The sequence below is a fragment of the Botryllus schlosseri genome, chromosome 16 (assembly GCF_051294905.1).
Source record: "Botryllus schlosseri isolate E-star chromosome 16, Bs_hap1, whole genome shotgun sequence".
Classification (NCBI taxonomy): Eukaryota; Metazoa; Chordata; class Ascidiacea; order Stolidobranchia; family Styelidae; genus Botryllus; species Botryllus schlosseri.
In genome coordinates this window covers 13,035,479-13,061,860 of record NC_137251.1, presented here as the reverse complement: position 1 = coordinate 13,061,860, position 26,382 = coordinate 13,035,479, and the positions used below count along the sequence as shown (strand labels likewise).

The 26,382-nt window shown below is 38.2% G+C and overlaps 1 protein-coding gene and 1 long non-coding RNA gene across 11 annotated transcripts in view; one reads left to right on the top strand and one right to left on the bottom strand.

Annotated features, from left to right (window-relative positions):
* The window catches only part of LOC145458662 (calcium-activated potassium channel subunit alpha-1-like), a 42,847-nt gene extending 20,999 nt beyond the window's left edge, over positions 1-21,848 (bottom strand). For 4 of the 10 annotated variants that reach the window (XM_080337098.1, XM_080337101.1, XM_080337105.1 and 1 more), the window contains exons 1-18: positions 21,543-21,848; positions 20,829-20,980; positions 20,045-20,210; positions 19,917-19,978; positions 19,172-19,265; positions 17,162-17,273; positions 16,349-16,500; positions 16,211-16,291; positions 15,650-15,831; positions 12,741-12,851; positions 10,821-11,009; positions 10,053-10,158; positions 9,243-9,362; positions 7,429-7,538; positions 7,301-7,369; positions 5,728-5,769; positions 4,369-4,455; positions 623-714 (exon numbers count right to left, since the gene is read on the bottom strand). In XM_080337098.1, the coding sequence (XP_080193224.1) occupies positions 623-714; positions 4,369-4,455; positions 5,728-5,769; positions 7,301-7,369; positions 7,429-7,538; positions 9,243-9,362; positions 10,053-10,158; positions 10,821-11,009; positions 12,741-12,851; positions 15,650-15,831; positions 16,211-16,291; positions 16,349-16,500; positions 17,162-17,273; positions 19,172-19,265; positions 19,917-19,978; positions 20,045-20,210; positions 20,829-20,980; positions 21,543-21,608 (1,993 nt within the window). In that variant the 5' untranslated portion in view covers positions 21,609-21,848. Of the gene's footprint in view, positions 1-622; positions 715-1,772; positions 1,850-4,368; positions 4,456-5,727; positions 5,770-7,300; positions 7,370-7,428; positions 7,539-9,242; positions 9,363-10,052; positions 10,159-10,820; positions 11,010-12,740; positions 12,852-15,649; positions 15,832-16,210; positions 16,292-16,348; positions 16,501-17,161; positions 17,274-19,171; positions 19,266-19,916; positions 19,979-20,044; positions 20,211-20,828; positions 20,981-21,542 lie in introns of all 10 variants that reach the window. The other 6 variants (XM_080337100.1, XM_080337103.1, XM_080337106.1 and 3 more) reach the window with 4 other exon arrangements.
* A 2,396-nt stretch (positions 21,849-24,244) lies between these two features.
* LOC145458667 (uncharacterized) lies at positions 24,245-25,010 on the top strand. Its single transcript, XR_013921174.1, has 2 exons — positions 24,245-24,670; positions 24,801-25,010. It is a non-coding gene; the product is annotated as an uncharacterized LOC145458667 (long non-coding RNA).
* The last annotated feature ends 1,372 nt before the right edge of the window (positions 25,011-26,382 follow it).

Sequence of the window (26,382 nt, the reverse complement as noted above, 5' to 3'; positions counted from 1 at the left end):
TTCAGCTAACTCTGATCGCTTTTGAATTGACAGAGTAGGTGCACGGAAAACCGGTTTTCGCGTCATATGCAAAATAAACCATCTTCAAGTGCATTTTTTGGCCATGATCTCACTGGTCATTATAATATTTTCGCACCCCCATCGCCCCCTTTGGTATTTTCTCCCTTGTTTCTCAAAATCGCCCACTTGGGGGCGATATCGCCCACGTTGGAAACCACTGATGTATACCCAAGGCAATACCGTGATACATTCTGTTCTTTGATGAAAAGTATAAACCTTGCTGTAGAACTAAATTTCATTTGATATCATACTAGCAGTGATACAAACTATGTTGCATTGAGCTACCTTGTTTAACATAGTTTTAACACATCAGAAGAAACACTGACGTGGATATTATCAACAACGCAGTGGTGGGGATCTTGAACTACATAGGTAGCCAATGAAACCATACAATATGGCATAATCAATTTCACACATTTTTCAACCAATGGTCTTCAAAATGTTATTTGATGCATGAAACCAAACAAGGTTATTGGTTAAACGAAAAATCAAGAAAATGCCGTGAACATTTACGTGTTACATTATGAGTGCATGCCTGGTACGAGCACTTAAACGTTCTTACTTGGAAAATCCCTTTTTCTCCGGCATTCACATGATTTAATCAAATCCGGGTCTGACACATCCTCATGGCACAATTGGCAGTAAAAAAGTGCCCTACGCAAAATTATCGAATTAGCACAATGGTAAAGAAGGCAATTATAAGAATAAATTCACTCAACGAAAGTAAGGAATCAACAGGTAGACCAGCATAATTACATAGATTGCATTACATAATTCTTGATGATTGCATACAAAACTGCTAAGTAGGCCTAATATATTTTCAAAGAGGCACAGAATTTCATATAATTGAAATATTTGTATTACAAATACAGCAGCTTCCCTCTGATATTGTGTCACTGTGTGTGATAGATTCTTCAATTACAGCATTGCATTGGATTTTGTCTGGTAATGCGTGTGATGCCATATGATTACTATCTTTCTCAATCAATCACTTTATGATTACGATCTATGTCAATCAATCACCTTTGACATTTGATATGCAAATGTAACATCTAGAACAAAAAATGCATTTTCTAATTTGTCATTCGGCTTTCCCCAGTAGGGGATACCACAGGGAATCAGCGATACGCATTGGCTGAAGTTTTACGTTGGATTCACTTCCTACTGAAGGTATAAAATATTGCTGGATTACTGTTCGAATTCAATTTTTCACAAGTGACAATTCACAATCAATTCACATATTTTTGTAGAAGTGCATGACATTTTTCGTTACACCGAATGTCACAACTGAAGTTATATTACTTCACTCAGATATCATGAATGAAATTGTGTACCCTACAAAGGTAACCATTCTAGAGAAACCAGATCTGGAATGAAGAATCCACTGAATTTTTTTCAATTTCTTTTGTATATGATGGATGAATTTGGCATAATATATTACGAACCGCAGTCTAAATTCCAGACCGTGTCCGATGCAATGTACGTTTAAGTGTAACTTTAAGCGTAATGGTTTGATTCGTGCACCATGAACGGGGTTCGACAGTCAAACGATGCATGAAAACACATCAACAATAAACAGCAAAGATTCACTGTCACTCCAAACATCATTGCTCCAAATCCAGCGGATAGAAGATATCGAAAATAATTAGAGCCATGCTGCCAATGATCTCTACGTGCCGTGCCACAAGTAGCAGGCAATAAACAATGCTTACGTTTCATATGCTCGCACACAAGTATCTTCTTCTCGTCAATGACATATTCATGGCATTTCTCACAATAAAAATATGCCCTAGGATTTTCAAATTTTAGATTAACAGAATGCTTGCGGTGGAAATACACGTGAAATCACTACATATAGCTAATCAGCGTTGTCAGTTGGTTGCTCAAAATTGACAAACTTTCAAGAATTCAGTGTCTTAATTCAAATTCCTGTGTGTAGTGCTCTGATGATGTATCTCCTATCAAATGTATGTATTAATAGGCTCGCGCGCTCACCAATAATTTCCAAAGAGACGTATTTGTGACATTTCGCATCATATAAGTCGATGAAAACCTGCTTTTGATACGATTTAATAGGTTCACTATTATCATCAGCGCTGACACATGCGGGGGAAGCTGAATGAAAACAATGGCTTTGTGAGAGTTTGTCAATTTTGAACAACCCTTCAACAGCAGCACAAATCAAATGAGCAGTAGTGATCACTATTATCAGATAACTTAATTTAACCAAATTATAGGATGAAACAATCTGCGTCATTTAGAGCCATTATCAGATAACAGCGGATATTTGACTTGAAATGTCACTCAGGTACTCGCCTTTACAAAGCCCGACCCCTACAACATCTGGCATATCCAGATGTGGATTATGATCTAGATATCCCTACGAAATGTAGACAAACACAAATGGAATATTTGCATAGATAAGTGACGCGGCCATTGTCACTGTAATTTCCGCATCACAGCGAAATGACAAACAGTGATGTTCCATATTCCTGCTGACATTATCGTTAAGCACACATGTGAAATTGAACTAGGCAGATACCCAAACACACTGCTAAAGATAAAAGCGATACATGTAAATTTGCTATAATGACGATAGTTGCTGGATGCTCATAAGAGCAGCACACATGACTAAGATAGCTTAGGACCTGCAAACTGATATGAGATATGTGTGAGGGTGACACAAGCAAGCCAATACGGTAACACAAACTATCGGCAGATCAAAGCATTTCGGTGATGCATGTCAAGAATTCTTATGTGATTATTGAGTTTGGGATGAGTGAAATTTGTGCTTAGACAATGAAACTTGTAAATATAGAATATTTTCAGGTCAAGGGTCACAATTTTCCTCTAAAATTTTCTATTATGAGTGGTTTTATCTAACAATTACCAGTATGAACGTTGAGATCGGGCATTACGACTCATACAGTCAAACCAGGGGCGGCCAACCTGTGGCCCGCTGAGTAATTCTGGAAATTAGTTATATCATAAAAAATTATCGGGGTAATTTATTGTGAACTTGCGAGGCCGACCAAAAATTTGATTAACTTGACCGCGAAATTGGTGATGCTGATGACTTAATTATCAGTTCCGTTGCATTGTCGTAGCCAGGGGCCAGCCACAATCTTTGTTTATCTTTGTATATGACGATAAAGTAGAATATTTATTGGCAGATTTATTTGACTTGCTATTTTTCGATCGCGATTAATAGTCACTCGATTTCTTGCTTTTAGTATTGGTACCACTTCCTGAAAATTAAAAATACGCTTAATTTATAGAATTGAGTCTAAACTATATTCACGATTATGAGAGAACGTGTCGTCCAGCATCCGACTTAGCATGTCCGCTCGCAGAAAGATAGTCAAAAAATGAAACCTTTGCACGAAATGATTGACGCATCATTGCCGAAATCTTAGATATTTATACGTCCAAAAGCCGAGAAATCCTGTCCTTGCCAAATGAGCTGAGCGGTATACATAGGTGACCCGCAATGTATGCAGGTGACATTATTATTGACCGAATTCATTCATAAACTTTAAAAAATTTTCGCGTTTGGTGCGGTTATTATATGAATACACGCTGACTCTTCATGACATAATTGTTATCGCTTTTGATGCGTTCGCTCCAATTGGACAACTAAAGAAATGTCATCAGCATTCAAGTGGCCAACGCGATGGTTCTATAATCTCGTGTGACCCTTTGGACGAAAAGGTTGGCCGCCCCTGAGTTAAACCTACTTAAATATCATGATATTGGAGTAAATTTGTAAAGATAAACAGCAAATCCCTTATTACTTGCTGTCTAAATACGGTGCAGCACCATTTACTAATAGCAAGCAAAATTAGGCCTATTCAAGTGTATAGGCCTACAACTATACCTCTCAAATCGTATAGTCTGCTGTACACTGCAGGTGTAGCAGTTTCAATGAATCAAAACTGTAAATTGACTGGTACTTTTCTTGGTAGGCTATCAGCAATAAACAGAACCAAATGGCTTAGAAAAGACGGCAAATTGTAGTTGCCGTATCAAATAGACAATATACCAAATGTACAATGTGTTATCTGACTTGTTGAAATTCTTGCTCATAACAGCAATAGGTTGGAAACATCCAATCGAAATCACTGATCATGATAAACTATGATCCCAGTTCAACAAGCATTTCAACTGCATTACCGTGATCTCGAATCAGAGTTTATCATGATAAGTGAATTGAGACCCCAATGCATCGATTATACTTTCAATCTCTCATACAGCCGCTTCAGATGCAATACTTGCATCACAATGGTGAAGGTTCAATAACAAACTTGCCTTTTGACTTCTTTAGCAGATTGAGCAACGAAAAACCCCAGTGTTCCTTCTTGAATTGTAACATGGTCCCCAGGGTTAATCATGATTCTGAAGAAGTGGAAGCACCCAAATCAAATTGAGTGTAACATAATAGATGCAAAACCCACAAGAATTTGGTGAGTGCAGTGGCAATGTGCATGTGAGATGGCTAATGTGGCAAAACGCAGCAAATGTATGTTGCTGAAATCATGAATTTTTGATATTGCGACATTATCATTTAAGGTGAACTACAGCAGTGATTCTCAAGTTTGCTTGCGTCGCCTTAGCTTTCACGTACCGGTTTATGAGTTGTAGCCTACTTTAAAATCATTAACAACAACATTTGCAGCATTGTGACATAGGATAAGTTGAAAGTTGACCATGAAGTCTACATCATGCCGTAAAGAATTCTCAATTCCAGTCTTAATTTCTAGATCCGACCAAATTTCTCTAATTAATGGACAGGCATTGGCAATTGATAATAAATTTGAAATATATTTGGAGCAGACGCGGGCCCGCTGTTAAGAACCACTGATTTAGTGAGTTAACCAAGTCTCGACATCAATAAGCACAAAAACTTTTAGCTATGATGTTTTCTTTAACTACGGCAGTCATCTTGAAAATATGTCTGCAGAATGTTTTGTACAACGGAGATTATCCTATTCAAGTTTGATGGTGGTAATAACCCAATACCAGTGGTGAGCTAGATCGTCTCATTCCGTGCAACGATATGGATTTTTCACCATGGGTATTTGAAAAGTGAATGAATTTTAAAAAAATATGACAACATGCAGAGTGAGGGTAATAAAATAGCAAGTTTCTCAATGTAGGATTAAAAGTAAGTGCTGTCATCAGTGATGCACCCACGAAAAATGCCAGCATAAATCCTTGCCCTACAAGACTCACGAAACTTGATCAAAACTAAGATATGTTGGGCTCGTAAGATTGATTACAAAATTGATGTGTCTTATAAGGGAAGCAGTTAGAGGATTCACAGATGATTTCATATAACTGCATACTCGCATACCTACTGAAAAATATGTGCGGATGTGCGGCTGAAGAAGGCACCACAAAAGGCCATTTTCATTAGAAAATGACAATTTCATGTTCACCTTTTGTAGGCCGCTTCTAATTGTGAATTGTGATCAAGCCAAGACGCTACGTGTCAATGAAAATAAATACTGCGCTAGAGAAAATGAGGAAATGGAAAAGCAGGAAGATATTGGTGTCAGAGAATCCCAGTAGTAGGCCTCATGCAATGTGACAAGCGTTGTGATGTAACGACTGTAATTTGTTTTGTCAGGCAGGTGCGCGGAAATAATGTGGCAGGTATCAACGTACCGCTTGTAACTGCGTTGGAGAATATTTCGCGGAAGTGTGTTGCTGAAAGACATTTATTTTGACATTTTGTTTTCATTACATTAAAAGTACTTTGATGAGATAAATTTTAGGTGATCACAATTTTTCATACCGACCTATATATAAACATAGTCTGCGGATCAGTATGGAAAAACTCAATGAATACATGAATCCACAAACTCTGGAATCCAAGTGATTTGAATACTACACCAACCTAATCACATGTTTGGAAAAATGAATACAACAACCCAGCATAAGTCATAATTGTGATATAATAACAAAATAAAGTCCGTCTTTGCACGGTTAATGGGAGTGATGTTGTGTATCGACAATGTGTAATCACGTCAAAGTATTATATGCATTTGCATACAATTACATTATCATATTTTGGACTTTGACTAAGTCTGTTTGTTGAAACACATCACTAATAAATATACACACCAATAACGAAGAAGCGCCCATACTGTTCTGTTGATAGTGTTGTCAGGTTTTATGAGTTGAGTTATGATCTTCATAGCTTTTTCGATATTTAATGCAATAAGGATTGAGGCCAAAGGATGAAAACATTTTGATGTGACGGTGACGGAAAACTGCAAATAATACCAATTTCTTACAAGTAAGCACTCAAGAAATTGTTTTTACATTTGTGTGCCCAAGGACCAAAAGAAAGATAACACATCCTCAAATTTTAATGCACACCTGATTATTCTGTGTAACTGCGTCAGCCTCTTACTCACTGAAGAGTACCTACAAGATATCTATTTCGAGAAGAAATGAACTACAAAATAGGCCGTTGCTGAAATAATCTCACAACTTTACACACCAGCTAGTATTGACAACGTTTAGTTCCTGTAATATTTATGAGGCTACACAGCCAATAACCGTCGCCTACATACTTAATATCATGTTCCTCAAACAGAACTCTACTCATGAATTTTTATTGTCGCCAATATCTATTTGTAGAGCTATTGTAAAACAAAAAATTACAGTCTTGGGTTGACTGGGAAATTACAACGTCTACTTTGTCATAAAAGTATTTTCTACATCCTATGCCTCACTAAGCAACTGAAGATGTTATCGTGAGTTTTGAAAAAGAAATAGCCAAGATAGTTCTAACGGGGTTTGATATGGTCACATTCCCATGGCTGCAAAATTTATAACTTATATCTGTGACATATCTGAAATTTGAGCCCATTTGATTACATAGTAGAGACAAGTTATACTGTTATAGAGATCTGAAATTTTCATTTCCCATGGGAGTTTAATCGAATACATTAACATTCACGGTCATGAAAACGAATTCAACAATTAAATCGACATGGAATATTTTTAAATCTTATTTCATCATTGGGATCAATCTTGATACCGGTAATGTTTGTGGTTTTAGCGATGTTCTTGTGAAAGACGCAACCATAATGATAGGTGCTTGTAATAGTTTTAATGAAAAAGATAATTTCGAAGGTTTCCGGGTCCTTCCCAATCCAAAGAGTATCCTTTTTCATACTTTGAGTTGATACAGAATAACGTCAGCTGGGCTGCTGGTTGCGATACTCACTTGCACTCATCATTTTCATGCTTCACTTCAATAGCGAGGAGGAGCAGTTTGAGTTTTTTGTAGCATATTCTGAAAAGAAAAAAAATTTGCAGAATATCTACTCGATACGCAGCACACATTTTCCCTACTCGCACACTTTAGGAAATGAGTAACCCACAAAAGACGGTGACATGTATTCCGTGTACATTTCGGAACCGACGCCGGCCAGATAATGTTTCTGCCACGAGTCAGCGTCAATCTATAAATAAATAATATTGTTGTCAAAATTACCGATCGAATGTTTTCCTCCGTAATAATCCTCGGGCATAAACAAGCTTTCAGACACGACGTGAGGTTGTATGACAGTATTTACGCTTAGCCGTATTTTACGCTAAACAAATAATTTATAAAGCTGACGCCCATTCAATATACAACATATTGATGATCAAGAATTCTATGATTTGTTACATACATCATAACCACCAGGTTCACCGAAAACAAGTTATCAGCAGGGCTGGGCCAAATCAAGTCTCTGAGACCTTACACGATCACTCAAAGCAGGTGTGTGTAGCCTTTTTGACAAGCAGACCAGATACAAACATCACCTAAACTTTCTCCTGGTTGGAAGGACCACAATCTAATTAGGAATCGGTAATGGTGATGGCGATATCAAAAATGTTAGATATCATACTGCAGATAACTATCATGAATATCTGAAGGAAAAGAATGGCTATTGAATAGATTTAGTCAAAAATATATTTATATACGAAGTTTGCATATGCATATGTTAGTGATTTTACAGTTTTTTGCACTTCTCTATTCCTAATTGACCTTAGCTCAAACATATCAGACTCAGGTAATTAGAAACCGATTGCGATGGCCACAAGTAATTCAAAACATTGAGCAGTCGTTTGTGGGCCACAGTTTTTCTCTGCAGTCCGCACGTTGAACATCCCTGACTCGAAGCGTAAACCACCCGAAGTCTGGGAGCCTTGGGAAAATATGCATCGATGGGTATTGCGAAAATAGATCTTGAGAACCGCAGTTTGCTGAGAGATATCAGTTCGTAACTGATTAATAGGCTTTTGGAAAGCGCTCAAGTAATGTGGAAACATAATAGTTGCCACACTTGCAGAGATGACACCGTCCAGCATTACCAATGACAGTAGTAATTAACCTTTGAACCGCACATCCAGGACTTCGGTTGATATAGATCAAAAATTAAGGAAATACAAAAATTCTGAGTAGCCTAACCGTGAAATGTAGGGAGCTGATCACAAAAAAAGGTTACTGCCTTATCACGGCCCCATATTGCCATCTGGTCTAGTTGATGCTGAAAAAGCTATTTGATAATATCAAAAAGGAGACATGTACTGAAAATAAGACAAAATAAGGACATAATCAAGAATAAGGGTAGATCTTATCAAGGAAACATGTAGTTTTGTAGTTGTAGTTTCATGATTGGCGTTTCGTGGCCCCTTAAAACTAGCCCGCATACCCCAGTATAAGGACCTCTGACATATGACATGGCGAGTAAATCAATGTTCAGTTCGTGATTCAATCTGCACCATCCGAATGTTTCTAAAGTATGCACCGTTATGAATTTTGATGGCTATTATGAGAAAATCAGTCAACAGTCACCGTTGCTCGGTGTTTAGAGCAGTGAACTTGCCAATCTAAAAGCTTGGGTTCAAATCGCATTGGCGACTGTGACTCTAAAACCCAGTCATTGAGGAGTGAAATCCATTCCAGTGACGTTCACAGTGGGTAGGGTTGCGGCAATAAGGGTACACCGCATAAAAATTCAGTCACACTATAAACCGTATCATTGATCCGCTGTACGGACCCCTACTACGGGAAAGACCATATTGATAAAGAAAAATTATTAGAATATCTGTCATAGGTGGAATTTTATCTTACTTCCTACGACAAACGTCGTAGAATTGTTAATGAAGAAGTTTACCTTAATGTAAGATCGCATCGAAAATAAATTAGCCATCAAGCTTGAAAATCCAGGCGCCAAGCATGACTGCGCGATGAAACCCAGCTTTAATTCGGCAAGGCATATAACGTCGTCGCCATCCTGAAACAAAGTAGTCAAAAGCAATCTTTAGGCCATAAAATACCAGGGAAGCTAAGCTGAGTCGCTCAGATTCATTCAGTCATTTAACTATTGACTTTTAAGCTGCAGTACAAAGTTTCGATTTTGCCCAGGGTAAATATTTGTGACGTAGCATGTATATGTCAAGATCTACGACTTCCCCTTCAAGTCTACAATAAGAGTATCGATTGTTGTGTCAATAAATCTTTAAAGTAACTTCATGGCAGTTGATATTCATTTGAAGCAAAATCAATATCCCCACCAAATACCAGAAATTGATTCAAGACCAATATCCCTGATTATTTGGCGCCTTGAAAGAGATGATATCATTAATACTATCTCCGTCGGTATTTGTCTCCCACGGGACTCAATGGCATACGTCACAGAATTAAATGAATCAACTACAATGAGAATAGGCAAACACCATATTACCAAGCATTCAAATCAAAATAACAGAAATACACATCACTGAGGACTCGACTATAACTCATATCGGAAGGTTTGCAGCGGAAAAATAAGATGGTCATCATAAAGAATTATCAATGATATTAAGTATCGTGTTTGGAAACTTCAATCGAAATATACCGTAGGGAATTCGGATATATAGATACTCTTAGCGGTTTTGACGCCTGGGTGAATTCGCACGCTGCTATTTCCGTATTCAAAACCAACCTCAATGCTCCAACTGGGTATGTTGAGCAGATGAGCCTTATTGTGATACTGCATAATCTGAATGATGATTCGCACTTTCGGGTGGTAGTTCTTTATTGATATCACTCTGAAAAAGAAGCACGTTTGTTTCAGTAATAGTTGGGGTGTTGTTCTCCAGGACTGAATCGCAGGAGTGGCTTTTAAATAACGAAATGCAGTGTAGTCTCCAAGGAAGCTTTGGAATAAAACAAAATAACGTGATTAATACATCACAAGATTTGTCGAATCACAAATAGCTCATGTAACAGACTATGTAAGCTATGCTCATTAACCCTACAATCATATCATCAATATTTTTATGAAATGGCAATGCAGTAACTTTCATGAGCACCTTTGCTGATGTCCATACATGCACTATGTCGTTACCATAGTTCAGAAAGGTGTCAGCAAACCTTTTAACCTCTGTCATGAACTTGATTAAGGGACTTTGTTAAATAAATATGCGACAATGTAGCAGTATTGAAGTTGAGATACCGGTAGCTTTTGAATTTACCGACTACACACTTTCATTCATTTGTTTATTGACAGCTTTATTGATACAATGGTTTTAAAGATTGCTATACAATGAAAAGATAGGGAGGATCCTCGAGCGGGCATAAAATAAAAGCAAGCAGGGTAAGATCTTGCCACATCGATAATCTTGAATCTTCTCAAATCTCTAGGGCGTTCCCAGGCTGGATTAAGAAACCACTTCCGCAATTAACAAGTTACAGTCCGGAATTAGACTACCTCATGATATTGGAGGCGTCTTCCGTATCCGCGTTTTCGCAATACTTGTTGGCCAAGATGACGCAGGCGTCAGCCTCCTCGATTTTCACCCGAGACAAATCGCTCGACACAAGCACAGAACCTTCGAAGAATTCCACTTGGGTGAAATGCCGTTTGAAAAGGGCCTCCAGCTCCAAGTTTGGGGGTATCCTGCAGAAGAGGATATTGAATTAAATTATAACCTGGACACGGATTGTGTTTCAATGGAAATTAGTAGAGATGCGGACCGGTTTTGGTATTGACGTTTGACTGAAAAAGTGTTTGTGTAAAATTCTACTATCTGCATTAAATAGAAAAAAGTACCACTTGATAATATATTGTAATTTGCTCTGCGTAGAAGAGGGTGGGATGGGACACTTTTTATGTCTTTCAGCGCCACTCAAAAAGTAATGCCTTCAGAGCATAAATTTTGGTTCTGATGCAAAGCCTGTGATCCGTTTTGAGATATATTGAACAACGTACTACAGGATTTTTTGGGCTTCAAAAATCCTTGGTCCAATGTCTTAAAGTACCCCCAGGTGAGGGTAACATGAGACACACTGTGTTCAGGATGAAACACCAGGCAATTCCTATTCGATACAGCACCAATTCATCCCAAATGCTGAATCAGCTAGTAGCATCGTAAATTAAATTTAGTAATCATGAAATAATCCACTTTTGAAACGGATTTGTACATCATATGATTTTAAATGCCATCGAAAGCAAATTATACATGGGACCCTGTGTTCTTGTTTTGTCTTGTGCTGCCGCATCGAGCTAACTACTAGATAACTATCATTTGTGCTGTAAACAGTTAAAACTGTATTGGAAAATTTAATTTCTTTCAATAGAAAATCGATCAGATACCGGTGTCTCAACTCACCCCGCAATTTTGTCTCGTCTTACCCTCACACCTCAATTTTTTAATAAACTTCAATAAAAACTTTTCAAAGGTAAGTTCATAATTACTCTGCTCATATTGTGATCTACTGGCTCTATTTATGACATTTTATGTTATGGACTATTACGATCGGTATGCCTTTACTAGCACATAGAACACACGAGACAAACTGTTGGAAAAGTATTTGTGTATAACTTTATATACTTCAAAGCAATACAGTACAGTAGGAAGATGATAATATGGTGCAGAGAGGTACAGGTGAAATCAATCAGCCCTCAAGTTTACCGGACCAGGACCTGACACATCGGTCTCGCCTTCCAACACTTGCACCTCTTTTTGTCGCCTGTTTTTTTACATTACCTTATTTTAATTTTCATTCACTGTGCATGCCTCCCTCCTTTTTACATCACCTAGGCCAGGTGGGTGTCTGATTTCAGACTACTCCAAGTCCTTTCGGCACCTTACTATCTTTTCATTGTATCGCAGTCTTGTTGTGTATTGAAATGATAAAATTGTTACTAAAAGATTGAATTGAAATCGTAACGGACGATTTTGCAGGGTTTGAATTCTGGACAAAAATGTTTTGCATGCATTTCCTCACACTACGATTCCTTATTGTAAGTGAGAGCGGACCAATGAGAACTATATGGTTCGCAATTAACTGATCTGGGAACAAATGATTGGAGGCAGGTCACAATTCCTACAACGTAAGCTAGTTTTGATACTGAGCATTAAATATGCAGACATTAACATTTGAATACTATTGTGTTATATAAATAATTTGAATGGTTTGATTTCGTCTGAAAAAATTCATTTGAGCCCTTGATTGTAATGAACATAGTAATCAGACTGAGTGATCTTGAAAGACTCTGCAAATTAGGAAATCAAAAACCGAGAAGATGACATTAATATGATTGGCACGAAGCTGCTCAAAACTTTACACGCTAACAAGAATATAAATTGAAAGATAAAAAAAATTGGAATTGCTAAAAGATACTCACCCATGTAAAAATAAAACCTCAACGTTGACATCATCTCGATCTTTGTGTAGGAAGTCTTTCAAAAAATATGAAACACTTTCCAGCGTTATGTGTCCACACACAACAATATGCCTGAAAAAAAGTGGCTGCATAAATTATTCAAGCTTAACACAATCTTCCAAAATAACAACGTGACTACTCTGACATGGTTTCATGTCAAAATTCCTGTCCATGCCAAAATTAAACTGAATGAGGGTATTAAGTACCAGTTCTTCATCATTATATAAACACAGAAAAACTAGAGTATGGTATTTCATGGTGCTGAATGTCAAAGTAGTATCAACAGCAACGCACAAAATATGGATCATGTTTCACATAGCTGTTCCTAAATATCCAGCAAAATGCCACGAATATAATCGAATTTTACAAAGAATACACAGGTTGCATTCTCAAGAGGACAAAATGAATTTTAAACAAACTGGATTATCATGTACCAAAAAAATTTTTTAGACCTGGGTGAATTGTAATTCTCCAAGAACCTGTTCCAATGCATAACAACATGAAGACATTCTTCAGGTTTGTGAATGTAGCAAATTATTCCTTTTAAACGTTTGAAAGCCACCAGTTCTTCTGTGCAACTGTCACATTTTGATGCATTGGCGAGTATCAGTAACAAAATGATTGAAATCCCCGTCTTTTAATTAGAAACAACATGATTCACCAGTATAATCGCAAAGAGTTAATGGAATAACTTGGGTTAGTCAACAAACAAACTTTGCTGGATCTAACCAGATGTTACACATACTCGACTGACACCGTAACTCCCTCTATTGACGTAGAATTAACATGACACATATATAATGGATGTCCGATTGACCCAACCATGTAATTTCTACATATGACCTATGACTGATATTAGGAGTAACACGACTCGTTTCCTAGCACTGGGATTAATAAGTCAAACTATGGACACTAGAGAATATTAATGATATTCCCCAACGGAAGTTGATTGCCTTGTATGATGGTGGTGATTATTTCATATACGGTATGAATACCATGTCATATTGCTTACGAAAACACCGAAAATGCCGCTATGAATATATAGCAAGCTCACATTCATTGCAACTGGATACTTGAAATAGAGCTTGGCAAGGGACTAGTATACTAAATAAAAGGTGAAGACCTTTGCAGCATAACGTGATACGTCAATCCTGCATCTTGCGTGAGGCCAAGTCTGTAGCTATGATATGTATTCCACAGGGATCAAGGTGCTATATAAGTAATGATGCCATGCGTTAGAGCTCTATGCAATTCACATATGATACCTCATACAGCAGGAAAATCACGCATGGAAATGCAATGGAATTGCTCATATTCATGTTGTAGAGTAGATAGCGTACAAAATACGATACCGGTACAATAAGGCACAGAATTACCGAGTTTTGTTATAGCAATAAAATTGCTGGATGCAGAAGAAACAAAATCATCTGATACTTGTGTAACACAAGCGTGATAAACCGAGTTTGGATCTTGTGCCAGATCTAGGCCATCTGATCCTCTAAACCAGTATTTCTCAACCATCGGTCCGTGGCAAGTTATACGTGAAATATATAGATGGGTACAAAATTAACTTCAGTCATTGCGATTAAGCTTGGCATTAGAGGCTACAGCAAAAAACAAATTCGCTTTCTTTCAACAGAGCCCAACACTCACAATCAAGTTATTGGTCTTAACTGACTTTGCTAGCTTCTCACAGAAACTTCAATAAGACCAAGTACAAATATATAACACCAAAAAGGCAGCATTAAATGAAATTTCCAATATTACTTTTGAATTGCATACATTTTTCATCATTAAATTTAATGTAAATTGTGATTTTCGAAGGCTCACCGGTCCGCAACATTTGTTTTGAAGTTTTATCGGTCCACCAGGTCAAAAGGTTGAGAACCACTGATCTAAACACCTTGGACGTCATAGTTCAGTGATTCTCAAATTGTGGTTCATGAAGGGTAGTCATTTGGGTCGCAAACGCACCAGAGCGATCGATTGAAGAAATAATATTCGGTGAATTCATTGGAAAAAAGTATCTTTGAGCAAAGGAGTCTTGTGTTCTGAGGAGACTCTATATGTTGCCAAGTCCATTGGGTTAGGTACCATAGCCAACAAGTGACATGCGCAGAACTATTCTTACTGTGTTATGGCTTTTTCATGAAAAATGTACCAAACCCTGATATTCGGTTTCTCTGTAAAATTTTAACTTGCCCCGGTAATATGTGGGCAAGGCAGAAGAGGAAAAGTTGCTGTCTGACTTACTAAGCTTCAACTCCCGATATCACAGCAACGTTTTCCAACTAGCATGTTATATCAGTTACTGCCATTACAGTAAATATGGCTGCAGACAAAATGGTTTCATGAGTTGTCATTTAAATTTTTCCAACATTTCACATGCTAAATAAGTAGGCTACACTGCTGTTTAGTGCTAATTTCAATGATTCAGGGTTCCGCTAGCCTGAACATTTCCTGCCAGGAGATTGTGACTAGAAAACGAATGAAAACCATTGATGTAGAATTGTACATGTATTGTAGAGTATAATGCGAATGCATTGAAAATACCATACGTGATAAATTTCAGTGACATCAATATCACTGAATCTATGAGTTTTTTTGTAATGCATGATGTTTATTACAAGTGTCTAGTGCACAACTGGTTGCCTTCGCCCACTCAAAGTCGTTTCGGCAACCTCCTATCTTTTCGTTATATCACAACATTGTGGTGTATTGATGTAATATGATGATGAAATTATGATGATGATGATGATAAAACTATCATTATGAGTATCAGAGTTTATGCAACACCGCCTTTATAAAGAGGAGAGAAAGTCGCAGGATCTCCAGCAATTTCAGATATAACAGAAAACCATATATCTTACTTCCTGCCGCTAACCGACGTATAGGCGCCGCCGTACTTTCGTCTGTTCGAAATGAGTTCCATAATTTCTGGAACCGATCCGGCAAACATAGCAAGTCCGACCAAAATGAAAAGTACCATCAAGAGACGACCAAGTGTAGTCTTCGCCACCAAATCCCCATATCCCACAGTTGACATTGTTACCTGTATAACAAGCCTTATTTTAAATCATACAATACCAAGATTCCCCACAGCCTATCGTCCACGACTTTGTACACGTCTGCTGGTGGATGCCATAAATAAGTAATATCTGTGCTTCGGAATACATTAAGAACCGCAAAGAAGATATTTCAGGCTAGCATTTTATGGATGATCAGTCCAGTTTATTGATTTATGGGATTAGAATCTCGCATGGCAGTGGTAGTGACTTATGACTTGAAAATGCATCATATACATTCCCTCCGAGCTACTTGATCAACTGTATTTGGAGATATCAACAACCCGTTCAATGTTTATGTCCGCATCTTTAGCAAATTAAGGTGTCAATTTCTACAGAATTATTGAAGATAAACAAAAAACTTACCATACAAAGATAAACGCATTCCCAATACGTAATATTGTTGGCATTGCTAAATCCTAGCCAAAAATCACCCGTATTTTCAACCTGCAAGAGATCACGAGTTTATACACGAATTAGCGCAATTACATATGCAGCCCTCACCAAATGTATAAAACCGGCGCCCGTGAGCCACGTGCTCAAAAATATGGAAAGTACGTTCACAAGTTTGATGCTGTTGCTAGTTTTTAAAATATTAACAAATTGCAGAATCTCGGAGAATTGTAAAAGACGAAGTGCACGAAGAAACCTCAGCCCTGAAAAACACAGCTATGCAACAATATCTGGTTGTTACATATTTTGAAATGCGGATATATTTCCTACATAATCTTCATTTGAGATATACGGGGGATGAAAATTTCTTAATAGCTTTATGATAGGAACTGTTACGGGTGAGCGGGAACATTTGAAGTTTATAAAAGGTTTGACGAGCTTCTTGGAGGTGCAGAACTTCAATATACAATTTAATAGCATATTCGTATTGAAATGAACCGAATATTTTCGTCTGACACCCGTCAGGGGTAATCGTCAGCAATTTCCAATTCTCTACTAGGTGATGACGTCAGCAATTTCCAATTCTCTACTAGGTGATGACGATTACCCTTGAGTGTCAGCCGAAAATATTCAGATTCGTTTCAATATGAATACACTATCCAATTAGAAGAGCTTCTTGGGGGTACAGAACTTCAATATACTATTCAATACTATCCAATTAATAACATGTCTGAACGATTATTATTATTTATTCATTATATAATAATCCATCAAAACTGTCTGCCGGGTGATGGAAGCAAAATAGCAGTATCAAGACAAGTCCAACCCCTGGCAAGAGCATGAAAGGTTTGACAGTTCCGGTATATGTCTAATTTCAAATATCGAAGATATCTGGAACTTCTGAAAAGCAGAATGCGACCCCACCTAGCCAAGTACGATTGAGATACACAGAAACGAAAACTGGCGGAACAGTGAAAAAGTCGACCAACGAATTCAGCTCGAACCAAAAGTGCAACTTGTCATTCGCGGCGATAAACTGAAAAAAAAGCGACCACAATTAAAATACATCGAAAATAATCATCACCGTCTATTGTATTATTAAGAATATAACATGCCAATCGAGGATGTTGGACAGCCTAATCTCCTCAGAATGTTCACGCATTCAATATTGTTCAAGTGCTTCAAACAAAAATTCAATGTTATGTAACATGGTGGGAGTGTCGGCAAGAGAGGACAAAGGTGATGCTCAAATTATAGGGACAAGTAATAATAGCACTAAGCGTTACTTGGAAGCAGATGGATGTGCTGGCGTTTTGGACCAGTGTTAACAGCAGCATGCACAGAATAGTCATGGAGATTAAAGGATTATGATTCAGGATGTCGATGATAAAATGTAGGCTGAGTGAACATTAAAACATACCTGGGAGAGCATTCATTATATACAATACATATTTAGCCATTACGCTTCCGTTACATCACAAAATGATAGGCCAATACTTCCCAACCCACATACAATATGTATTCCCATATGCTGAACCCCTACTCGAATTGGCAACTCTTGCGATGGGCATTATTAATATAGCATGAAAAAATGGGTCCACGCCTACATACACACGACATGACCAATCATGATTTCCATGAATGGAAAGACTTTGTCCTGAAAGGAAAATTAAAAGCTCAGCGTGAAATAGGCTGACGTTTCCTCGGTCACTAATGTAAAAAAGGTGCACAAGTTTAGTTTAGGTAATACCAGTGTTGGGATGACTCGAGTCAGCTGTACAGCGCCTTTATGTATTCAACTCTATATTCATTCGTTGATTAAGAATAAATGTGGACTTATTGTATATTTGTATGCCTCGTACGTTGCAAATTCATCCTGACTTGACTAGTGACTTGATTTGACTTGAGTCAATATGCGCAATGACTCGAAATGACTTGTGACTCAAAGGCAGTGACTTGACCCCAACACTAGGTACCCTAATACATTTGTGTTTCATGATCATCAAGGTGACAATTTGGTGGTATGAGATGATATTACAATGAATGATGAGTTATGAATAGGGCGATTTTTTTTGACATGTTAAAATTTTGTCAAAATAGTTTACTGAGTAAAAATATTTTTGACCTCTGCATTTCATTTGCATCGTAGATTTTGCACTGTCTGTGAACTTATCATTCGATATTTTACAGCGTGTAGCCTACTTTATAGGCCTACCGCTGTATACGACCCATTATCTGCTCATTGTGAATCATAAATGGTCAAATGCAACAACTAGGTTGGCATGGTGTTATGGTCAATGTTTCACAATATCCTAACTGAAGCAAGCTGCTTGGGCATTGCATGGTTCTTATATCGAGAAGCGCATGATGAAAAATTATGATGTAGACAGTGCTGTCAGAATGAAGCAACACCGTGTGTAACCAACAGTGAACCAGAACTTCAGTGTTGTCAGCCAACAACTGCTGCTGTTGAACATTCTTACTCCATTCTTGGTAAGCTACTTAGTAAGGACAGACACTTTGTACCCGACGCTGTAGGAAAGTAACTTTCGTTGCACTACAAAAACTTTTATTTATTTCAACCATAATACGCGATGTAACTAATGGAATTCTTCATTGGGCCAGATTTTGTTGAAATGCTAGTTTTTTTCAGGTTAAAACTTGTCAGTTTTCAAGCCAAAAACGTTTTTTTCCGGCCAAACTACTCCGTAAGGACAGACAGTTCCAACCAAAAATGAAGACAAGTAGTACAATTTTAACATTATGTGGGAAAACACCTAATTTGCTTACGTGAGGTCAAAATTTGGTCAAAATTAGGACAAAATCGCCCCAGTTATGACAAGTTTTAAATCCAATAGGGTTGTGTGGTACCAGCTAACTTATCTAGACATCAAGTTGGTCTTCGAATATTAAATATTGGATTTGATATATTACCCGTAAACCAAAGTAAAGCAGGAAGAATCCATTGAAGCCAGCATCCCACTGCAAGGTTCTGTCTGTTTGAAAGTTCTTGCACGTCTCAATGGGACTGTAACAATGAAGCATATGGATATCGGCTGTCAAATGCTATTATTTTTCTCTTAACAAGCATCCTCTATCCCACAGGGCTACATCATCGATTAGCCTAATCAATACTCTATTTATCGACATGATTTATAACTCACTATATATTCTGAGAAACCTATCTGACCAAATTAGCAGCAGTAAGCCAACAACATATCAATGGCATATTCTACCCATCAATTATATGGTAGTTGCTTCTAAAATATAACTGGACGCCCATCGAACAGACACTAATTTTGGACCTTGTAGGGAATTTATGAATCAATCATCTGCCGGATGGGTACTTTTACTGCGTTCCAAGGTTCTTCGGATATTATTTGTTGAGCAGTTCAAGTATGTCAAATAAGTTGCGGTTGAGTAAAGATTTGCAATAAGTGCTACCTAAAAAGGATGATTGTCAGCATGGATCATCTATTTTACTGTTTAAAGATATGAATGATCAATTTGATGTACGCTGGATGAGAGAGATTTATAACTAAATTTCCATAGTAATTCAAGTGGAGACAACATTCCAACTTTGTGTTCCTGTCGCATAGCTATTTGTTAATAAGATTGCTTCTTTGTACTGTAGGAAAACCCAGTTGCGAAGTTACAAAAGAATATAATATACACTCACTTGGATGAGTCGATAAAATAGATTACAAGAGCACCGATGCTTAACAAGAAAACAAGGACAACCTGTCGAATACAGAAAGATCATTGACTTAAATCACTTCATCTGGTCCACCACAAACACATCCTTACTAAAAATCGACCGATCAACGTTTGGGCCGATATCATCACACCGGCCCAATCTTTCACAATCGTCATCCACTCTACATCCAACGCGCCAAAAGATTGCTCCGAGTTTCTTTCTACTGCTAATCTGTCGCTCGAACCTCTTGTTGCATGAGTTTCCTTTGTAGAACTGCTATAAAGCAAAATAACAGTCATCCCTACTTTATGCAGACTCTGGTAAATGTGATTTTTGTATAATAACTTCAATATGAGATTCCGCATACCCGATAAAACAAGGTTTATCCAAAATAGAATTGATTGAATAAACGTTACAACATACACCATTTATATATTCAAATTTCTCATGATTGACCTTGTCAGCCAAGTGTATTCCAAGTGTGTGCAATTCAATTACAAAATTCCAGTCCGGAGTTGGTCAAAGACATAACATGTCAGTATAAAAATACTTGAGTTGGATGGTGAAAGGCAAATTTACTTTCTGAAATGTGAAGTTCCAATGCGTTACAACTATACATTAAATTACATGTACAACTGAAAATGAGTGAAATCCTTGTAAAGGATTTAAGATTGAAAATACTATGATCACTGATCAGCCATTGTGCATAATAGCATTTAGTACTATCAAAACAAATGTACATTACTACATGAGTATTCATGTTTTAGCACTTGAAAGGTAATCATTAGCTTCAAGTTATATCAAGCATTTGTGATGATTATCGCTTTGTTAAATATTTATACATTTTTTGTAGCCTACAGCACGGTAAACAAATAGGCTTGGATCAATGCTTACCCGTACGCCGCACAGCACATATAGTTGAACAATCTCCAAAGCAGAATGACAAACAGTCCTCCAAAGAATGTGATCATTGACGACAAAAAGAAGACATACCACATTCTAGTGTCTTCACATGCATTAATGGAGTGGATGTCAGCGGTGGAGATCTATATAAAATCGGTACATCACAGCAACATAACATAACAGACAAAACTTGGGTACAATCTCCATACGTAATAATTGATTAACAATGCCCATTCCTGGGTGCATAAATTTGTTAAACTGAAGAAGGGGGAGATATCGTAATAGATTATACAGGATGTAACCTGCACTGTCTTTACTTTTGGGCGTATAACCAGAAGCAAACTATGGGGTAGAACATTTTGAACATTGAATTTACTTCACGATGAAAAATAAGAGAATAAAACTATGTTCCGTCTTTCATTGGAGGAATTACCAATGCAGCTTGCTTGAAATTAATTTGATCTCCTATAAAATATATCGAATTGACAGTAAACGAAACCTTCCATATAACCAAGAGAATAAAAAGCGGTAAAGAAAAAGAAATCCCACAGTGTTGTGGGGTTAACCGGACACGTCATCACGTAATTCGTACACATACGTTTTACGAAAATCTTCGGGTTTGGATGCAGTTTCAGAAGCACGGCTTTTAAAATTTCAATTACGCATATCAATATCATCACACGGCCTATCAGAAATGATACTCACGGATACGCTATCGGGGCTTGATGTCGCGGAGCAATTGCACCCTGTCGTGATCGTTGGTTCCGCCATAACGTGCGTTTCTACAATTCTACTTCAGCGAGGGGTATTTCAATTCTTCAGCACAGGCCAGGCCGGTGCGCGACAGCAGATGTTCTGATCGTTTATTACTTATGCCCATGAAAACACTTTCCAAGGTGATTCATTCTCCCATCGAAATCAATATCGCGTTCTCAATGCCAACGATTGGGAGATGACATAGCATCGGACTTGATTGTAGCGTGGTTCCACAAATATCCTATGCTATGTAGTTCTGAGAAGGAAGATGATCAATTGACGCGTTGGATTCGTTTTCTAGGCATTGCGAAAGCTCTCAATTTTCGATAGGAATTAAACCAAGTTTATGCATTATGCATATTCACTCCGGACAGATCAAATTGCTGGTAATACCATAAAACCATTTATTGATATGATTTTACGATAACTTGCTAGGTATCGAGTTACTGCATGCATAGTGCATACCAGAATGCGCGGAAAAGGTTATCTTCCTTCGTCAAGATCATTCAATCTTTTCGAAATTTCGGCATTCCATATCGTCACAAGAATAGGACACTGGGAAGAAATGACGGTATCGAAACAATTTAACGAAGTCCATAAATCCAGCAACCATCTCAGCCTAGCGAATACCGACAAACGGCAAGCACCATAGTCCGAGTTGACCAGCGAACGAATGCGGCAACATACATATGATATAATATGGTCGAATAAACGTGTATGTAGCAGACTTATACAAACTAATATATTGCCAAAACGCGCAACTATGAACTAGAACTAGAACTATACTCTCTTTTCAAAACTCGCCATTGGAACGACCTCGAAAACACGCAACTAACTATAAGTAAAACACAACTACCTAGATTCAATCCAGAAGCAACTTATCGGCTTTTCAGTGAACATCGGCACCAGCTTGAAATGCGAGGGGTTTCGACCCGCAAAACCCACCCACTGGAGAGATGCCGCTGTTAGTTGTGATTTGTGATGACACTGAGCGAACAATGGCTGCAAGAACATCACACAACAGAACACTGGTAGCACGATTCACGCCAATGGACCACACGTGTTTTCATGTTGTTCGGCATATCGGCAACCAAATTCTATAATAAAATGCGAAACTAGAATTAGAACTACCCGCTTTCCAAAATTCGCAGTAGAGATAAAACTAGCACTTCTCAAAAAACAGGTTAGTTAGTTGACCGTCAACTAACTATAGATTGGTATAGTTTGTAAGCGTCTCATATGAAGGCAAATACATTCCTGGGTCCTAAAATCAATTGAAAACGCGTTATTGTATTTATAATTCGTATTTATAATTAATGTTATTTATCGCGTGCGTGATGATTTATTATGCGCAGTCGCACCGAAAAGACGCGTGCTTACAAACACGGATAATCTTCTAGCGTTAAAACATTTATAAACGCATCCTGCCCGATCAATCAGTGACATCAATATTGTACTTAATTCCGTAATTACTACATTATACCCTGGTGCTTCACTGGTGCGAAACACTTCTATGACGCGGGCACTGCCAAATCAATTCGTACTATCAATCATGCGCATTTTCAGCCTCGTTGTAGAAAGAAAGGATTTACATGGTGTTTTCGCTATTCGTAACGTCGCTATTCCGAGAATATCATTGATCAAATGATCAGTCTGGGCAATAAGTATTGGTATCAAATTCTACCATTGATCCACGCTGTTTGGCACAAGGCCAGGGAATTGGTAGTGCAGTGTATGAGATTTGGCACTGTACGATTGGGTTTTAGCGACAGGTACGGTACGACATTTTCACAAAAGAACGCTACAGAGTTACCTTGCCGTTCCTTTGTCGTGATTTTTGCTTGGGATTTTGGAATGTCGACCAATATTCTAATACAGTTGCGTTGCTACTGCCATAACCACGTTAACGTTGATACCACGTTACTCATTGCAATGCTACACACAGACCGGGCGACAGACCCTCCAAATTTTCGATCTCAATATCACATACGTTCGCTCGCAACAATGGATCCGTGACGTCACGGCATTGTTAATAATTTCGCCCCTACCAAATCTTCATAGTACATTGTTAACTCTTTACTGTTTTCAGCACAAAATGGTTGCATCACGCAAAAAATAGGCGGTTCGTGGGACGTTCCCATTTCTACATCGACATTTAACTCTGAAAACTCTATAGAAGTGCGTTGTAGAAGAATGTTCGTAATATGCCTAAAAGCGGTTTAAGGGTTTTATATTCGAAATTTGATCAAGTCGGCGCATATCGGGTATCAGTTGCAGTTGAAGGCGCGGATTTTGTTTGATGTGTGTCTGTGTCCGTTATTTTTGGTAAAAGAATACAGCAAATTACATCTACGCAATATTCAGACGGTTATGGTCTTATAGACCATAAATGACCATTGACCATGACCAACCTCGATCATATCATACTGATAAATCGCGTATATGCGTATAACGCCGTAACGTAGCTGCTGCAGCAACATGATCAACCAGCCTTTATGCAATGTAACCATCACCATTAATTTTGCCGCTTTACCTCGCGCTCACAACAAAGTAACAATACAACTAGAGTAGTATGGATGGGTCCATCCATCCATCAGACTCGCAATAACCTGAATTTTCACTCAAATTCCTCCACCAGCACAGTTATTCAGTAGTTGAGAACGTAACTACGCGAACAGCATAGGAAGTTAGAGTGATCACCGTGAAATATTCGCGATAGCTTCGTTTAAATGAAGTTACAGCAGCTATACAGGAAACAGGGCCAATTTCGGGTAGGTTAGCGTAGCGAAAAACTGCCAGTTGAACCAAGTAGGCCTACTTTTACTGGATCCTATGTTATCACAGCGTATGTGGATATCCCAACGTCACTCAGCTGTGCATGTGCCATGAAGAGACCGTGGACTGCTGTGCAATGTTCACAGCCCTTGTTACGGACGATAACTTATGTGCCAAAATAGCTCCAACTCTGCAATGGGCCCTGTATTCTACCGTTGCTGCTGATAGCCGAAGCCCACACGCTACAAATGTGCTGTAATACCATATATGCGCGTGGAATACTTGGGAAATCATTAACCATCGTTTGTACAAAAACTTCTCATATTAACGACGTATCTTAAAACCGTATAGAGTAATTATGTGCCCTACGATTATACAGTGGATACGATTATAATATACACACATGTTCTAAATGCACCTATACTATCACAGCTATACGGTGTCATGGAATGTAACGTATCAACCATGTTGACCACCTACGACCATTTTGGTGAGAGCTTGAGTCCAGGGTACGATCACCTTTCGACTTCAGATGAACCAAATCAGCAAGCAATCAGTTCCGTCAACGTTCTCAAGAGCCTGTTTGCCATATGATTGCTTATTGATTTACCTCGCAAATAAATGATTGCGAGATCACTCAAAGGGTATTTTGATTTTACAGAATCGTCAGCCAATACACTGAATCGAGATAAAATAGTGGAAATGGGGATGGATGTTAAAACCCGATTCGGTAGTTTACTTGCATTGGTTACGTGTGATATTTTGACGAAATACATAATTGCGTAAAATTAGGTAATGCAAGCTTATCAAGTTCTCTCGGTTATACAAAACTCTATCAAACAACATCAAATCGATTGCGCAAAATATGGAATTAAATGATCATATTGCGTAGCTTATATAATTCACGACAACCAGAAGTATACAGTTACAAATTTGAGCGTCAAAGTATGCTTTCTGAATATATTGCATATGCGTGACGAGCGATACGGGACACAAATATTGTTTTTGCGCGATTATCCACAGCTATCATTCCGCGGTGCCTTGTAGTTTGCAACATTAGTGACGCAGAGCGTCGTTAACGTAACGCATGCGTGACACGCCGACGTAACAGTCATTCCGCTAGCGCCATATGGCACGAGAACCTTGTGCACCGCGGAATTAAATATTTGGGTGGATTGAAAGTATTGATCCAAGATACTGCGCGGGTCATTTGAGGGATATATCATACACGGAACCGTGATTAACAACGACAGCGAATCGGAAGGCTTAATTGGAAATTGACACGCGTAAACATAAACACATTATACTGTGCACACTGCACACTGCACAGGGATACACGCATTATATTATATGTGCTTTTAACAATATGCCTGTATGTCTACTCAACAACCAATAACCTTTTGCAATTACATGCGACAGTCGCGAGGGGACATAAATTGATTATATAGAGTATCAAATATTGATATTTATCAAGAAGTTGTAAATAAGAATACTTTGACAAGTGAACGTGCATGTGTAATGGCTGCGCGCGCGTTTATATTTAATCGCAACATCACAAGAAAGTCTGAGAGTATGAAAACGGAGGATGCGATCATCGGTAGCGTAGTGATTTTAACAAAAACATTGGATGCATAACATCTACGATTACTGGTTGTTTGTTTGTGGTATTCATGGTATGTGTCGACGACTATGGTCATGGTCATTGGTCATTTATACCAGGCCAATTTTCCCCAACCCCGACTTGTATATCACGGCCCACTTGGCTTTTTATAAGACTGGTGCGACGGTGAGATGGCGAGAAGTAGCCTATAGATAGGTAAACCTCCAACACTTGGGTAGGAATTCGGCCTCGGCCGGACTCGAACCCGCAACCGAATGGTTGCTGCGGATTATACCAGTACGGTATCTCGCCACTAGTACGATTACTGAATTTGTGCGTCACATACCTAAACTCCAAAATTCAGGGTTGTAATCACTCGAGTTGAACCGACTTGGCTCGAGTCATTTTTAAATG